General features: G+C 49.2%; 1 protein-coding gene and 1 long non-coding RNA gene across 5 annotated transcripts; both read left to right on the top strand.

Annotated features, from left to right (window-relative positions):
• Positions 1 to 297: 297 nt before the first annotated feature.
• MLF2 (myeloid leukemia factor 2) lies at positions 298 to 4,941 on the top strand. The gene is made up of 9 exons (XM_059935218.1): positions 298 to 492; positions 1,072 to 1,149; positions 1,400 to 1,526; positions 1,783 to 1,818; positions 2,453 to 2,506; positions 2,899 to 3,027; positions 3,192 to 3,351; positions 3,943 to 4,155; positions 4,399 to 4,941. Exons 2-8 carry the CDS (start codon positions 1,100 to 1,102, stop codon positions 4,128 to 4,130), a joined length of 744 nt encoding a protein of 247 aa, XP_059791201.1. The 5' UTR covers positions 298 to 492; positions 1,072 to 1,099; the 3' UTR covers positions 4,131 to 4,155; positions 4,399 to 4,941.
• A 1,420-nt stretch (positions 4,942 to 6,361) lies between these two features.
• Positions 6,362 to 16,950, top strand: LOC132372945 (uncharacterized). 4 transcript variants are annotated; one of them, XR_009505295.1, is made up of 6 exons: positions 6,362 to 7,503; positions 7,742 to 7,814; positions 8,125 to 8,225; positions 16,061 to 16,110; positions 16,259 to 16,526; positions 16,631 to 16,950. It is a non-coding gene; the product is annotated as an uncharacterized LOC132372945 (long non-coding RNA). The 4 variants fall into 4 exon arrangements; XR_009505294.1 differs by having other exon boundaries at positions 7,742 to 8,225; XR_009505293.1 differs by having other exon boundaries at positions 6,362 to 8,225.
• The last annotated feature ends 631 nt before the right edge of the window (positions 16,951 to 17,581 follow it).

Raw genomic sequence — 17,581 nt, 5'->3', positions numbered from 1 at the left:
CCGCCCTCCCCCATGGAAATCTGCCCGCGTCCTCTTCCGTCTTCCTCCCCTCGCGGCGATGGACTCCTCTGTTCCTCCCTCACACCCTTACAGGGAGCCTCCTCCAGTCCACAGGACCCAAATCCAGGTTACTAACGAGGCCTCCCCTCCCCTGGTCCCGGTAGACTCCGCGACTCCCAGCTCCGCGGCCCGGGAGCCAGCCTCACGCGCGCGCGCGCGCGCGCCCCAAACCCGCCCGTGGGCGGAGCTCCGCAGGCCCAAGGGGGTGGGCTGTCCCGTCGTGACGTCACTTCCGCCCGGGCCTGGCCGGGGCTCGGGCTCAGTGGGCCGAGGGGGGGGGCACAGAGGTGGCAGCTGTGCGAGGAGGCGGTGCGGGAGGCCGAGGAGCTCACGCCCGGACCAATTCCGCGTCCGGGGCCGCAAGCCCCGATCCTGCCGCGCACCGAGAGGCGAGACCGGCCGGATGGGCCGCTGAGTCCGGATCGGGGACCGGTGAGGCTCGAGCGGAACGGGCAGCCGGTCCGGGGCGGGAGAGGCCTGTGGGGCTGCAGGGTACCCGGGAGCCTGGGTTGCGGGGAGGGGAGCGGGTCAGGCCTGCTTCTCCTGCTCGCCCGGCAGGGAGGCAGGGCTTGGGGGGGTGCCGCCGCCAGGCGCTGAGGGGACGGTGAGGCCCGGCCGGGGGAGGCCTGGCCGCGGCCGGCTGTGAGGAGGGGGCGGGGTGGGGGTCATTAATGCGGGCGGAGGGCCGGCACTGGGGATTCACCTGCGGAAAGGTGGCGTCGGGGGAAGGGGAGTATGCTTCTGGCCAGGGCTTTGGGAAGAGGATGGCTCTGAATGGGGGAGGCAGAAAACAGGCTTGGAAAAATTTTCCATGGTCCTCCTTCGGGGAGAGGTTTGAAGAGCTCTGCTTTCCCTAGAGGGTCATGTTGAACACCTGCAGAAGGGTCTCCCTGGAGTTTGGGGGGCCAGTTCCAGTATTTGGAAGGGGACCATGCGCTGAGAGTCCCTGCCCTGAGCGGGTGTGCGAAAAGCCTGGCCGCCTCCGACATTTGAGCCTCCACATCTTCACAGTGTGGAGCCCCCTGGAGCTAAAATCAGGATGTTCCGCTTCATGAGGGACGTGGAGCCTGAGGACCCCATGTTCCTGATGTGAGTATCCCCTCCCCCTCCTGCTCTAGAGCACGCATCCGCTCCACTTCAGGTCTCTGACTAGTTGAGCCAGACATCTGGGCTCCCGTCGCGGGCACTGATCACAACTTGGTGGCCACTCAGCCCCAGCTCAGACTTCGAGGAGAAATCTGTGCCACTGGTTCCCTATGGCTCTTCTTCGGGGGAGGGGCGGGTGGGAGGTGCTGACTGCTGGCCCTTCTGCCACCCGCACTGTATACTCCCTGCACAGGGACCCCTTTGCCATTCACCGTCAGCACATGAACCGGATGTTGTCGGGCGGCTTTGGATACAGCCCCTTCCTCAGCATCACAGATGGCAACATGCCAGGGACCAGGCCTGCCAGCCGCAGGATGCAGGTAATGGTGCTGCAACAGACCTGAGACCCGAAAAAAGGTTGGAGCATGGTCAATAAAGTGCTTGATTTTTCTTGTACAACGGCCAACTTAGCAAGTGGAGTGCCTTCTAGGAGTGGGGAAAGGGGTCTGGAGAAACAGACTTTGTGATCCCCTTTTGAGAGGAGGATGGTAAAGCAACAGAGGCCATGGGCTTGGTTTGGGATGGTAATGAGATAGGATGTAGTCCCTAATTTCTGTTCCTTACGTCTTCCTGTAGGCTGGGGCTGTCTCCCCCTTCGGGATGCTGGGAATGGTGAGTCCTCATCCCCTTGCGTCCTTCCATCTTAGACATGCTCTATACCCTTAGATATTACTTCCAAATGTGCCTCTCTGGATAGCCTTATGGGTAACCCTAGAATCCTCATGTAGTGTTCACAGAGCTCTGGGCCTGCTGTGTGCTGAGTCCTATGAGTTCACGATGGTAACTTACTGGCTCCTGTACTTCTAGGAGCCATACCCATTAGGAAGATATAATTGCCTGATATAATTGTTCTTTTGAGGAAGGAGGTGCTGTTGAAAGGCGAAATAGAGATGGCTTGTAAAAGATTTTTCTACAGTTTCAGGACCAACCCCTTATAGGTTAAAATCCAGTGATATTGGCTTGCTTCCTAAAGGTAGGAGGAAATAGGGCAGCCAGGAGAAGGAACATGGGATCAGAGCAGCCATAGAGACTGAAGAGGAGGAGGGCAGCGGCATACAGGAAGAGAAGCATGGAGAGAAGCACGCCTCTTCTGGTCCTGTTCACGAGGAATGAGGAAGAGCAGCTGCTAGATGTGAAGGAAACGGAGAGAGGGAACGTGTAGCTATGTAGCCCGTGGGAGCCTGAGCGCGCCCACCTCTGATCGTGGCCCTGCTTCCTGACTCTGTGTTCCATCTCTTTGCTCCAGTCGGGCGGCTTCATGGACATGTTTGGGATGATGAACGACATGATTGGGAACATGGTGAGACTCTTGCCCCATCCCATCCCCTTCCCTGGCCCTGTTCCCAGTGATGGCTGGCAACATCTTGAGTCCCCAGAGGCGGGAGTGGGGAAGGGCGTACTTGTGGAGCGTGCAAGCTGGATAAGGCCGCTGGACCCGGAGAGTGCGGGTTCCTGAGTGGGAAGCAGCAGTGCACCTTATGAAGCGTGCAGTTAAGGCTCCATCTCTTCAGGTCCTTCTGGCGTATTGTTGGACAAAGAGGAATTTGGGGGGTAATGATGAGTCCCGATGTTTTGCTGGTTCTCACGTTTTATGAGAAAGATGTGGGCAGGCACAGGCGGCTGAAGGGAGGGATCCCTTCTCCGGAGGCGAACCCCTCCCCACACAGCCCTGCTGTTCCCTTCCCTCCTCAGGAGCACATGACAGCTGGAGGTAATTGCCAGACCTTTTCATCCTCCACTGTCATCTCCTACTCCAATACGGGCGCCGGCGCACCCAAGGTCTACCAAGAGACAGCAGAGATGCGCTCGGCCCCAGGCGGGGTGAGTTGGAGGGCTCCTCCTATCCCAGAGGAGGCATGATCGGATGGCCCCCACAGAAATCCTGGCTGCTTTTTTCAGGATTGGGTCCCGGGCGGCCTTTCTGGGCTGGTGTGGCCGGGCTTTGGAAGGAGCCGCTCAGTGTGCCACGCTCTGCCTCCCCCCAGATCCGGGAGACTCGGAGGACTGTACGGGACTCGGACAGTGGGCTGGAGCAGATGTCCATCGGACATCACATCCGAGACCGGGCCCACATCCTCCAGCGCTCCCGAAACCACCGCACGGGGGACCAGGAGGAGCGGCAGGACTACATCAACCTGGATGAGAGTGAGCCCCCCTTCCCGCTGCTCGGCCTGCCCGCCTCCTGGCCGGCAGCCCCGGCCCCGGCCCCGTGAGCTAGGCGATAGCGGCTTGCTCTCCCTACCTCCGTAGATACTTCTTGGGCAAGGTTATGGATGAGCCCCACGTTCTTAACTCACTCGGAGCCTTTTTGTCAGCTTAGGGCTAAGTCAGTGCCGGCAGTGTCCTCACCGAGGAGGGCAAACTTTGTCACCCAAGTCAGATACTGATAGTAATCTACCCGTCTCCATCTGGATCCGGTTTTTTAGTTCTTCTTACTTATTTTTTTGAAGTCAACAAATATTTATTAAATTCTTCCAGTGTGCGTGGGACTGCACTAAGTAACTAAGTAATTATCCCATTCCTGATTGCCTCCATGCTTCCAGGAGCCATGTTGAATCCAAAATTGCTAAATAAGTCGCTTCCCTTCCCCAGCACATCCCCCCACACAGCCTTTCAGCCTTCGCCCTGGGTTTTGGTCGTAGAGCCTGTGGCTCACGGCCCGCGTCTGGCCCCGGGTCTGCCCGGAGAAGCCAGGCGGTACACAGGTGTCGTGTGTGGTCTCCGTGTCCCCCCCAGGTGAGGCCGCGGCCTTTGATGATGAGTGGCGGAGGGAGACTTCCCGATACCGGCAGCAGCGCCCCCTGGAATTTCGGAGGCACGAGGCTTCAGGCGGTGGGGGACGGAGGGCTGAGGGGCCTCCCCGCCTGGCCATCCAGGGACCCGAGGACTCCCCCTCCCGACAGTCCCGCCGCTATGACTGGTGAGGGCCCCGGGCCCTCGGCCTCTCGTGTAAGTACTGAGGGGGCTGAGGCCTCAGGCACGGGCGGGGGCGGGGAGCGTACGGTGCCCGGCCCTCAGCCTTGAGGCAGAAGCAGCCCACGTGCCCAGCAAACACCGCCTTTGACAGTGGAAGTTTTAGTTGGTACGGAAAGACAGAAGAGTGTCCTCACCGGAATAGGGGATTAGGCACCACCCCTGGCTTTTATATTTTGTCTTCTTTTTGACTTGTGCTCATCTCTTTTCCCCCTCCAGGTACGGGCTGAGAGGCTGAGAAATCATCCCCTGAAATAACTTTTCCTCTTCAACTCCCACTCCCAATTTAATATTAAATTAACAGGCCAGCTGGCCCCCACCTCTCCCTGGGGGTCTCAGCGAGAACCTTTCACTGCCCCTTTACCTACGTTTTCCTTCTTTAATCTCCTTACCATGATGACTCCACTTCTTCTGTATCCACTAACTTGATTTTTCACTTTGCTGCCCTATCTCTGAAACTCCTTCCCTTCCCCATTCTACCCCTGCCATGCATCGAAGGGGCTTTTGGGGTGGGCTCTGGGTTTAGGGGCCTCAGCGACCCTGGATCTTTGCCCACCTCCTCCCCAGATTCCCCGCTGCAGGGGCCATAGCCCTGGTCCAGGGCTGTGTGTGGAGGGAAGGACCGGTTCCCAACCGAGTCTCCCTTCCCAGCCGCTACGCATCATAAAAATCTGCCCCACATCCTTCTCTGCCTTTATTTTTTGATTTGTGCAGCTTGTAACTAGGTGTTTATGAAATAAAGGAGAATGGAGAAAAGACCAAGTAGGATTCTGGCATTACTTTTTTTTTTTTTAACTTCTTTTACTGAAGTGTCGTTCATCTACAGTGTTGTGTCTGGCTTCACTTTTGCTCTTTTCCCTGTTCAGTTTCAACCCTCCTGTCTCCTTCTGGTCACCTTACCTTCCCTCTATCTCCATGCGTGGCCTTCTTAACTCAAGTTCAAGCCCAGCACCTCAGTGGTACCGCAGTGGGGCTGTCAGAGCTCTGGTGGGTGAGAAGCCGCAGAGGATGCGGCCAGGCTGGGCCGGGGGTGAGACCAGCGGCGGCTGTCCTGCCAGCTCCCTCGCTTTCACTGTACCTTCACTCGTCAGGGGGATTACGGGGCATACCTTTAGGCGCCTGAGGAGCTTTCTGCCCCTTGTCCTTGGGCTTCTTTCTGGCCTGGACTGTGGGCGGGAACACTTGGGGTGCAGAGCAGGAAGAAGCCCAAACAACCCCACTTAGGTCTTCAGAGGAGGGGAACTCGGGTCAACAGCGTTCTTCAAACCCTCCAGGCCCAGTTGTTGAGAACTTGAGCCCAGGGAAGGAGACCAGGGAAGAAAACTAGCCTGGAACCTGAGCAGCACTGGACGGGCACGAGGCACTCAAATTTCTCAAGACGCTCCTTCCTGCTCGACCCGGCTCAGCAAATGGGTCGCTCTGTTCCTCCTGGGGACTCTTCAGTGATGGCAAGTGCTTGTGAGAGTCCGAGGGCGGTTTCTGCTTTATAAACATCTTCTGTCCTTGTCAGTTGGTAAATCAAAGGCAAAAACAGCCCGCTCGAGACCCCAGGTCCTCTCAGGGAAGGGGATTTTCCCCACGTCCTTGATGGACAAACAGATTGAAGAGGATTTGCCCATCCTGATGATGTAGAAGCCATAAGGAGCAGAATATAGAAATCAAAAAGGGTCTGAGTATCTATAGAGTTTATTTCTGGGACATTTGAAAAAAAAAATCACACGAGCCAAAGCGTTTCCAAGGGATATATATTAACAGTCTTTGTAAACTATGACATCACACAAATGTTTATTTTTGAATTTTTTTATATATATATATACACACATGTATGTCAATGTGTGTATCCATCTATTTATTTGTATTTATATATTTATGTTGTTGTTGTTATATGCCTTACCATCTTGACTTCTGTATAAGGTCAGAAGTCTGGCTCCACAAAGCAGCCTGAGGGGTAAGCATCAATCTCTAGCAACTCTGAATATTAAAGATGGTTATATGTTATGTTGATCAAGTCAGAAGCTACTCTTCTGAAAAAGGGACTGTTTGATTTGCCTTTAGACCAAACTGAAGAATTCATGTATTAGAGCAGCTCTAACTCATGTTATGCTGCAATGAATTAAAGATAAATTTAAATTTAAAAAAAAAAAAAAAGGATTTGTCCAGTTGCTCAACAAGCAGAGACAAAGGTGAGCTTGGCAACCAGGCACTGACGTCCTGTCCAGGGCAGGTACTGAGTCTTAGTAAACAGGCCACTAACGATGCACCACCAGGGTCAACGGAACCAACCCAGTGGCTAAAAGACTCCAGGAATCCCAGAAGTCAAACAGGCAGAGAGGATTCCTCTCCGCCTGGGTCCTGAACTGTGGATGATGGAGCTCGAAGGGTCCACAGCCCTCAGCTTCCAGTGTAACCTGTGCTCTGTCCAGATTGCACACAGTTCCTTCCTCTGGGGGTGGGAGGGGCTGTCGTCAGTCTCTTCGGCTCAGCTCTGCCACCAGCCCAGTCATGTGTCCTTGGGCAGGTCCCTCCCTTCCCTGGACCTCGGCTGTGGGGGTCCCTTCTCACGACAGCTCAAGCCCGACCTCTCAACCTGGATTCCATTCCCAGTGCCCGCGCTGCTGGGCACAGTTCAGAGTAGGGGCTGGAGCAGGACAGGGGCTGCCCTGGTTTCAATCCAGGTGAGTCACAAAGTGCTTCACAAGCTTTCCCATTTGGGTCCTGGCCTCAGACACAGAAACCAATCAGTGTTCACCCCTGCCTCTCTGCTCTTGGGTGAGGACCACCCTGGGCCTGTGACAGTATTTTTCAGCAAGGGTACGTGGTGGGACATTGGGTGTTAGCAAAGTTGAGTGAGACGCTCTAGAACCAGCCCCCTGGCCCTTTCCTGACCTGTCTACCATGTGGGGTGAGAGCCGGGGAGCAGACGCAGGAAAGGACTCTCAGGAAGAATGCTGACACTTTACTTCCAGGTCAGCCGTGCGGAATGGCCCCGCCTCATTCACAGTGCCCATCCACAACCCCCCTCCCGCCCAGTCCTCTGCCTGACAGGTGTCCAGGGGACATGGCCAGTCTCACTTGGACCATTTCCCCCACCCCAGAAAATTACAGGTTGGGAGAGGCTGATACTTGGTGGGAGGCTGTGAATTAGAGGAGTGAAATTACGACTACAGACTGCTACAAGCAAGCCCGGGCCCCGCCGCTTACCTCTGACCCTGACGAAGAGTCTTAGTCTCTCAACGTTGGTTTCCTGCTTTGTAAAATGGGCCTTTTTCTAGGCTCTGGTGGCAGTGGGGACATGGATTCATACCTCAGAATTATGAGAATTAGGTGAGTTAGTACAGAGGAAGCATTTGACACAGTGCACAGGATGGATGTCTGATTTCGCCCCATTACCCTGCCTCTGTCCTGCACCTTCAGTGCTCTAGGGTGGCCCTCATTCCCGGTTCCATCCTCAGGACCCCTGAGATACCTTCAGACACAGCCTCGAAATGGTCTTACTGGCTTTGCATCAGCCTCCGTTCTCCCAGCTACCGACTATTATCTTTCACCCTTTCATACTTCACAGACCAACATGTGGAAGTGTTTGGGGTTGTGCAGACCCAGTCCTGCTTGCAGTTTGGGAGTTTTCCCCTCCTAAGGTAACAGGGCCTCAGTCCTAGTAACACCCTTTACCCAATGCCCCCTTCCTCTGCCCAGTGCCCAAGTCCTATAAACAGGTTACCCAGAGAACCAGGAGCTGATCCACAAGAAGAACCCAGGGTCCGGTCTCCCAGCCCCCATATTCCAAGTCCATTTAACTCCGCAGACCTGTCCTGCCTCGATGCCCTGAGTTTTAGGAATGGGTCATTCCCACGCTGAGGGAGCAGCAAGGGTCAAGGATTCCTTCTCCCAGGCCACTGCAGTGGGTCGGGGTAAGAAAAAGTTACCCTTAACCTCTCTCCCTCTTAGACATCAGTGGGTTCTTCAGACAGGAGAAGCAGGAGCCAGATGAGACGGCACTAGGAGGGAGAGATGAAGACGGGACGGTTGGGCACAGGAGGCACCAAGAGGTAAGAAACGAGCGCGGAGACGGGGCACAGGGAGAGACCTGGTGTAGCTGCTCCCTGAAGGAGCCTCCCAACTAGCCTCCATCCCCAGGGAGAGCCTGCGGGGGGCAGGGAGCTGGCGTGGCTTAAGGGAAGGGTACCTGAGGGGCCAGGGATGCAGAGGCTGGCAGAGCTGTGGTAAGAAGATGGGCCTGAAGCTCCTCTGTGCGGAGTGCTGACGGGCTCTGAGCCTTCCCAGCCTCAGTGTCTGGCCTTAAGCAGTCTCTCCAGGGGGACAGGGAGAAGCAGGGAGTCCTTCCCCTTCTGGGCTCCGCCCCCCTCCCCCCCCACATGCCCCCGCCCCGCTCTGGACCATCCCTGAGATGAGCTGGGTCAGCAGTCAGGGTTGCTTGAGCTTTCTCTGCCTTTTGTGATTCTTCTTCCCTGAAGACTTATCTTGAAGATGGGAATGGGGTGCTGCCCTAGTTTCTCCCAGCATCCATCCCATCCTCTTCATCTCCTCTGTCACCTGCCACCTGGATGACTTGCAGGTTCTGAACAATTATCCCCAAGATGTTAGTGTCCTCCAACCGGGAGACCAGCTAATTGTCTGAGGGTCTGCGGCCAGGACATTTGGACACATGAAGCTGGAAGATGGGAGAGAAGCGGGCATGAGAAAGGGCCGCAGAGGTGGGATTGAGTCTCTAAAAGAAGGAGCAGAAATACCCTGGGAAAGGTCAAGGTGACACTGAGGTGGGAAATGGTCTGATGAAAGTAAACAAAGCTAGATTCTTAGAAAACCACTGGTGAGGGACTTCCCTGGCGGTCCAGTGGTTAAGACAGCACTTCCACACGGGGGGCACAGGTTCGATCCCTGGTCAGGGAACTAAGATCCCGCATGCCCCACAGTGCGCCATCCCCCCCCCCAAAAGAAAACCACTGGTGAACTTAGTTAAAGATATCCTAGATTCGGGGTGGGGGGAATTCCCAATTCACAGGGAATGTGGCACAGAAGGACAGAAGCTGATTCTCAATACAGATAGAACTTAATTCAAGCAAACCCAGTATACGATATAAATAACAATGTTAGAGTTGAAATAGACCTCTGAGATCGCCTTCTCTGGACGTTCCCCAAAGTGGCAGCAGATCAGAATTACCACCCCAGACCCACTAAAGCAGAATCTCGAGGTTGGAGAGAATTCCAGTGCAGCTTAGCAACGATTACAGATGCCATCCAAACCTGCTCCTATTTTATTGCTAAGTGACAGGTGACTTGTTGAATATCATACAGCTACCTAGCAGCACTCAAGAGCCAGGACTCAAAGTCCAGACTGACACAAATGATACTAATATGCTGTATAGCATGATTCACCATGGGGGTCCTTTAAATAGAAAGTTCCTGGATGTTTTTTTTTTTTTTTTTTTTTTTTGGCCTTGTGGCATGCAGGATCTTAGTTCCCTGACCAGGGATCCAACCTCTGCCCCCTGCATTGGAAGTGCGGAGTCTTATCCACTGGACCTCCAGGGAAGTCCCCTTTGATGATTTTTTTAAAAATATTTATTTGTTTGTTTATTTTGGCTGCACTGGGTCTTAGTTGCGGCATGCAGGATCTAGTTCCCTGACCAGGGACTGAACCTGGGCCCCCTGCATTGGGAGCGTGGAGTTCTGCCCAGTGGACCACCAGGGAAGTCCCCCCACTTGATGATTTTTTAAAATTTCAAATTTATATTAACATTTACCCAAGTAATAGCATAGTGTTTAAAACGATGGATGCCAGTAGCCCAGTGCGTCCGTTTTCTTCAATATTTTTTTAACATACAATAAAATTTCTGTGTGTGTGTCTTTGAGTTTGAACACGTGCAGCTGTGTGTAAGTGTCACCACAGTCAGGATCACAACAGTTCCATCACCCCCAAACCCCCTCCTGCTGCTCCTTTGCGGCCACCCCTCCCTCCAGTCCTAACCCTTGGCAACCACTGATTTGTTCACCATTGCTATAGTTGGGCCATTTCCAGAATGTCACATAATGAAATCATATACAGGCATACCTTGTTTTATTGTGCTTTGCTTTATTGTACTTCACAGATACTACGTATTTTACAAATTGAACATCTGTGGAAACCCAGCATCGAGCAAGTCTGTCGGTACCATTTTTCCAACAGAATTTGCTCATTTCATGTCTCTGTGTCACATTTTGGTAATTTTGGCAATATTTCAAACTTCCTCATTATTATTATATTTGTGATGGTGATCAGTGATCTTTGATGTTACTATTGCAAAAATATTATGAGTTGCTGAAGGCTCAGATGATGGTTAGCATTTTTTAGCAATGAAGTATTTTTTTCTTAAGATTTAATTGTTTTACTTACTTATCTATTTATTTATTTATGGCTGTGCTGGGTCTTCGTTGCTGCGCGCAGGCTTTTCTCTAGTTGCGACGAGCTGAGGCTACTCTTCGTTGCGGAGCACGGGCTCTAGGCGTGCGGGCTTCAGTAGTTGCAGCACGCGGCCTCAGTAGTTGCGGCTCGCAGGCTCTAGAGTGCGGGCTCAGTACTTGTGGTGCACGGGCTTTGTTGCTCCGAAGCATGTGGGATCTTCCCAGAGCAGGAATCGAACCCCTGTCCCCTGCATTGGCAGGCAGATTCTTAACCCCTGGACCACCAGGGTAGTCCCCAGCACTGAAGTATTTTTAAATTAAGGTATGTACATTATTTTAGACATAATGCCAGTGCACATATAATAGACTAGAGTGTAGTGTAAACATTACTTTTGTATGCACTGGGAAAACAAAAAATTAATGTGACTTGCTCTGGAACCAAACCAGCAATAAAGGTATTGCCGGTGGTATGTAACCTTTTGAGAGTGGCTCTTACACTCAGCATAATGCCTTTTAGATGCACTCACGTTGTTGTGTGTATTAATAGTTCACTCCTTTCTATTGATGAGTACTATTTTACTGTGTGTTTATAGTTTACCTGTCAAAGAACATTCCAGTTGTTTCCAGTTTTTGGCAATTATGAACAGGAGTGCCATAAACAATCATGTACACGTGTGTGAACATGTTTTAATTTCTTTAGGAGTGAAATGGCTTGGGATTGCTAGGTCACGTGGGTAAGTACATATTTAACTTTGTGAGAAAATGCCAAACTGTTTCCCAGAGTGGCTGCATCATTTTGCATTCCCACCAGCAAAGTAAGAGAGTTCCAGTTGCTTTATATCCTTGCGAGCAGTTGGTATTGTCAGTTTTTATATTAGGTGTGTGGGTATTCTTTTATTCACAGTGAGATATTTATAGACATCTCACCATGGTTTTAATTTGTATTTCCCTGATGATTAATGATGTTGAACATCCTTTCATGTGCTTATTTGTCATCATTATAGCCTCTTTGATGAAGTGTCTAAGTCCTTCAGTCATTTTTTTCAAAATTGGGTTATTTTCTTATGGTTGAGTTTTAAGAGTTCTTTGTATATTCCGGTTAGAAGTCTTTTGCTAGATAGGGATATGCAAATATTTTCTCCCATTCTGTAGTTTATCTTTTCCTCCTCTTGGTGTGGTCTTTTTCAAAGCAAAAGTTCTGAATTTTGATGAAGTCCAACTTACCACCTTTTTCTCTTACGAATCATATTTTTGGTGTCATATCTAAGAACATTTTGCCTAACTCCTGGTAACTAAGATTTTCTTCTGCTATCTTCTGAAAGTTTTATAGTTGTACATTTATATTTACATCTCTCTTCTTGGTTGTGTTCTGGTAGCTTGTAACTTTGATTTGGTCCATTTCATCTAAGTTGTTGAATTTGTGTGTAGAATTATTTGTAGTATTCCCTTACTAACATTTTAATGTCTGTGGGGTGTGCAGTGATATCTCCTTTTATTCCTGATATTGGTTATTTGTATCTTCTCTCTTTTCTTTCTTTCTCTCTCTCTCTCTTTCTTTTTGGTCACTATGGCTAGAGGTTTATCAATTTTATTGATCATTTCAAAGAATCAATTTTTTGTTTCATTGATTTTTTAAAAAATATTTATTTATTTATTTGGCTACATCAGGTCTTAGTTGGTGCGTGAGGGCTCTTCGTTGCGGCATGTGGGCTTCTCTCTAGTTGTGGCATGTGGGCTCAGTAGTTGCGGTGCGCGGGCTTACTTGCCCTGCGGCGTGTGGGATCTTAGTTTCCCGACCAGGGATCAAACCCGTGTCCCCTGCATTGGAAGGCGGATTCTTAACCACTGGACCACCAGGGAAGTCCCAATTTTTTTCTTTTTTGGTTTTCATATTCATTACATTCTGCTCTTGTGTTTTCCTTCTACTTGCTTTCTGCTTATTTTTGCTCTTCTTTATGTACCTTCTCAAGGTAGAAGTGCAGATTGTTGACTTCAGACCTTCTTTACTAATACAAGAATTTGATACTATAATTTGTCCTATAATCACTGCTTTAGATGCATCTCATATTTTGATATTTTGTATTTTCCTTTTTGTTAAGTTCACAATATTTTCTAATTTCTCTTGAGACCACATCTTTGATCTCTGGGTTTAGAAGTGTGTTGTTTAGTTTCCAAGTGTTTGGCAATTTCCCTGTTATCCTTCTGTTATTGATATCTAGTTTTAATTATACTATGGTCAGAAAATATACTTTGTATGACCTTAAGTCTTTTAAATTTGCCAAGGTTTGTTTTATGACCCAAGATGTAGTCTATCTTGGTATAATAAATGTTCCAAGTGCACTTGGGGGAAAAAAAGTGTTTTCTGCTGTGTTGGGGGAGTGTCCTATAAATTTCAGTTAGTTCCTGTTGGTTGATGGCATCATTCAGTTCTATATACTTCCATATATTCACTTATTTTCTGTTTACTTGTTCTACTGATTACTGGGAGAGCAGTTTTGACATTTCTCTTTTACTATAATTGTGGATTTGTTCATTTTCTCCTTGATAACTATCAGATTTTGCTTCATGTATTTTGAAGCTCTGTAGTTAGATACAGAGACATTTAGAATTATGTCTTCTTGGAAAACCAAAGTTTTTATCATTGTTTTTCAATGTTCTTCTTTATCCCTGGTAATTTTCTTTGCTCTGAAGTTAATTTGTCTGATATTACTATAGCCGCTTCAGGTTTCTTTTGATTAGTATTTGCATGGTACATCTTTTCCCATCCTTTTACTTTTAACCCACCCGTGTCATACTTAAAAATGGCTTTTTTGATGGCAACATATAGTTGTACCTTGGTTTTTTTAATCCATTTTGATAATTTCTGTCTTTTAATTGGTGTAGTTAGGCTACTTATATTTAGTATAATTATTATATTTGGATTTATTTCTATCAATTTATATGTATCTGTTTGGTCCTGTTTATGTTTATTTTTTTTTAATTTATTTATTTTTTTATTTTTGGCTGCATTGGGTCTTTGTTGCTGCGCGCAGCCTTTCTCTAATTGTGGCGAATGGCGGCTACTCTTCATTGCGGGGTGAGGGCTTCTCCCTGCGGTGGCTTCTCTTGTTGCGGAGCACGGGCTCTAGGCGCTCGGGCTTCAGTAGCTGTGGCTCGAGGGCTCTAGAGCGCAGGCTCAGTAGTTGTGGCGCATGGGCTTAGTTGCTCCATGGCATATGGGATCATCCCAGACCAGGGCTCAAACCCCTGTCCCCTGCATTGGCAGCCTGATTCTTAACCACTGCGGCACCAGGGAAGTCCCTGGTCCTCTGTTTATAATTCCACTATGTCTGCATTCCAGCCTTCTTTTGGTTTATTTGGATACTATTTAGTATTCCACTGTATCTAGTGATTTTTTCACTAATTTTTAAGTGGTTGCTCTAGGGCAGGACTGGCAAGCTTTTTCTGTAAAAGGCCAGAGTGTAAATATGTTTGGGCTCTGCAGGCCACACAATATCTGTTACAACACACAATTCTAACACCATAGTGTGGAAGCAGCCACAGATGATATGTAAATGAATGAAGTATAACTATGTTCCAATAAAATTTTATTTACAAAAACAGGTAGTGGGCTGGATTTGGCCTGTGGACTATGGTGTACTAACCCCTGCTCTAGGGATTATAAAATACATATGTTCACAGTTCCCTGAGAACTTGTATCTCACCAATTCCTTTTAAGTGTAGAAACTTGACCATCACCCAGGTCCCTTTACTTTCGTTCCCTTGTGTTGTGGTTGTCACACGTATTACACCTAAGAGACTGAAAACCCCATTCAGTTAAGCTGTTTAGGTGAGATTCATGCTCACTCTGCAGGTGAGCCCAGGAATTCACACAGAGCTCAATGGGGCTGTTCTCTCTTTTTTTTTTTTAAATTATTTATTTATTTATTTATTTATTTTTGGCTGCGTTGGGTCTTCGTTGCTGCGTGCGGGCTTTCTCTAGTTGCGGCGAGTGGGAGCTACTCTTCTTTGCGGTGCTTTTCATTGCGGTGGTTTCTCTTGTTGCAGAGCATGGGCTCTAGGCGTGCAGGCTTCAGTAGTTGTGGCCCACGGGCTTAGTTACTCCACTGCATGTGGGATCCTCCTGGACCAGGGCTCGAACCCGTGTCCCCTGCATTGGCAGGCCGATTCTTAGCCACTGCGCCACCAGGGAAGCCCGGCTGTTCTCTTGATTTCCCTCCTTTCTGCAACATCCTGACACTTTCTGGTTCTCTGGGGCTTCCCTTCCCAATCTTCTGGCCCAAAGTCGGGCCTTTAGTTTCTCTACTCTGCTGGGCATTTCTCACTGTGTGTCTGGGCCAAGCATCAAGAGAACAGAGAAAGAAAAAAGCAGAGGGGATTTGCCTCACATTTTTAGGACCAGAGCTCCTGTGGTCAGAGAGAAGGGTTCTCCTCCCTAGAGTTAAGTGCCTGCCAGGCCACTGTTGCTGTCATTGTGCTGCCGCCGCCACGGTATTCGCTGGGGCTGGAGGTGGGAGAAGGGAAAAAGAAAAACAGGGGATTTCCCCACTCTCTGACCCTTAAGAGTCCCTTTCTGCTCCCTAGATGTGCAATAGAAGACTCCAAAGGGAGCTCTTTCAGTTCACACCTCGTGTACACGTCTAGGTTTTGGGCTGTCTTTGAGTCCAATCTGGGCAACACTGGACGGGGGGAAATGGTGAACTCACCACCGGTTTAGTGGAACTTTGAATTCGAGTGGCTTGCAGGACCCCAGTTCCCCGACCAGGGATTGAACCCGGGCCCTCGGCAGTGAAAGCATGAAGTCCCAACCACTGGACCGCCAGGGAGTTCCCTACTTTACTATTTACCATAGAGCTCGGATAACTGCTCCGTGCATTCTGCCCAGTAGCGTGAGAGAGACAGGGTGCTGTGTGCCTCCTCCACTTATGATCTGTGTGACCCTAGGCAGGTTACATAACCTCTCTGTACCACTTCTGTCATCTTTAGAAGGGGATAATGGTGATATTAATCTCAGAATGTTGTTGTGTGTATTAAATGAGTTTATATACATAAAGCACTCAGAACAGTGCTTGATCACAGTAAGCACTTAATAAATATTATTAGTAATAAATAATATTATTTATTATTAGAAATTATCATAGAAATACTGGAAAATAGAGACAGGCAAAAAGACAAAAATCACCCAAAATCGCAATGCCCAGAAGTATAATATATGCATTATGGTTTGTATTATTTCAGATTTTTCAGTCAAGATATATTTACCAATTGATTGGACAGATGAACAATAAGTAAAAGTATAGGATTGGATTCCCCACGCATGCCCCACGTTACACATTTCATATCAAGGGAGCTGCAGGAGTCCACAGGATGGAACCTTTCTGCCTCTAGGCCTTCATCCCACTTTTCTTCCCACTCAGAATGCTCATCCTCCCTCCCCTTTATCAGGTTAACTGCTACTTGGGTTTCTAATTTCAATTTAAAGGTCACATCCTCGGAGGAGGCTTTCCTGACCCCAGGCAAGTAGATCCCCTGGTAAGCGCTTTCATGTCACCCTATACTTCTTAGTACTTATCACACTTTTAATTATGTAACAATATACTTAAGAACCTCAGAAGACAGGACAAGTCCTCTCTCGCGCCCTGTACTCAAAGTTTCACCTTTGCTCATCATTCTCTTCCAGATGGTGACCCAGGGCCTCCTCACCCATCCTCCAAGGCCCTGCAGTAGAAGCCTTTACAGCTGATCTAAGGTGGCACTAATCTGGGCAAGTCTGCTTATATAAATAGGACATCACAGCTCAGAGCTGAGTCAATGAGGGTAGTGAAGTCCCATTTCCAGTCCAATCCCAGAGATTCTAATTCGATAGGAAACTGGGGTCCAGGAATATGCATTTTCAAAAGCTCCCCTGATGATTCTGATGCCGGTGGACCAAAGAAACACTGCCTGAGGTAGGAAGCTTCTGACATGCCTTCCAGTGATCCCTGCCTTCTGAGAGTCACTAGGCTGAACCTGGTGACTAGTAAAATTGATGGGATGTTTCTTCCGTGATTAGGTTACAAAAGACTGGGATTTCACCTTGCTGATATGTTCTCTCTGGCTCTTACTCTGATGAACGGGGCTGCCTCTGACCTACAATCAGCCAGTGAATGAAGTCCTCAGTCTGACCACCTAGAGGTGATGAATCCTGTTGACAGTCACTGGGTGTGCCCGGAAGTAAGTCCTTCCTGCTGGAACCTTGAGATGAGACGCCCTCGCTAACACTGTGCTGTAGCCTTGGGAGGGACCCTGAAAACTCAGCAGACAACTCAACTTAGTTGTGCCGATTCCTGGACCATAGAAACTGAGATAATAAATGTGTGTTGTTTTAAGCCACTAAGTTTCAGGGTAATTTGTTACACAGCAAGAGAACTCATACACTGCCTAGACTTGCTCCGCTGAACTCCTTTCTCTCCACCCATGTTGGAAGTTGAACCTAAGCAGAGAATTTCTAACCTCTCTTTAACAGGATCCCATGAAACATTGACTATAGACATTGCTTTTGCTCTTCTTGTGCATAAAGGTGCGCCCCAGTCCAGTTGTGGTTTTTAGCTATAGAGACTTTGTCTTCACCTTCTAAGTGTCACCTGTTTCATGTGCATGAACTCTGAATTCACAGGAAGGCAAGTTCTCTTCCTCTTCCTCCCTACCATAGTGGTCCAGCCCTAAGCTCCTCTGAGATTGCTGTACAGTAGGGATCAGCATGTGGGAATGTGCAAGTGGTGATAAGACTTTTGGTTGGGAGAATCTTCCTGGTGCCCTAGGCTTGGTTATGCACAGAATCCCTGAATCCTGTACCAAATTCCATGGTCAAAAACAGCCCACAAATAATCCACTCCCCCATCTCCAAGCCTTCGGAGCCAAGAGCCCTGTCTTTGTAAATCAAAGACAAATTGCATTTTCATGTCCTTGGGGCTGTGAACGGACCCTCATCCCTCTTTGGGTGGAGGGCCAGGCAGTCCCAGCC

Source organism: Balaenoptera ricei, chromosome 10 (genome assembly GCF_028023285.1).
Source record: "Balaenoptera ricei isolate mBalRic1 chromosome 10, mBalRic1.hap2, whole genome shotgun sequence".
NCBI classification, from domain to species: Eukaryota; Metazoa; Chordata; class Mammalia; order Artiodactyla; family Balaenopteridae; genus Balaenoptera; species Balaenoptera ricei.
The sequence above is the reverse complement of the archived record's forward strand: the minus strand, read 5'-3'. Positions and strand labels throughout refer to the sequence as shown.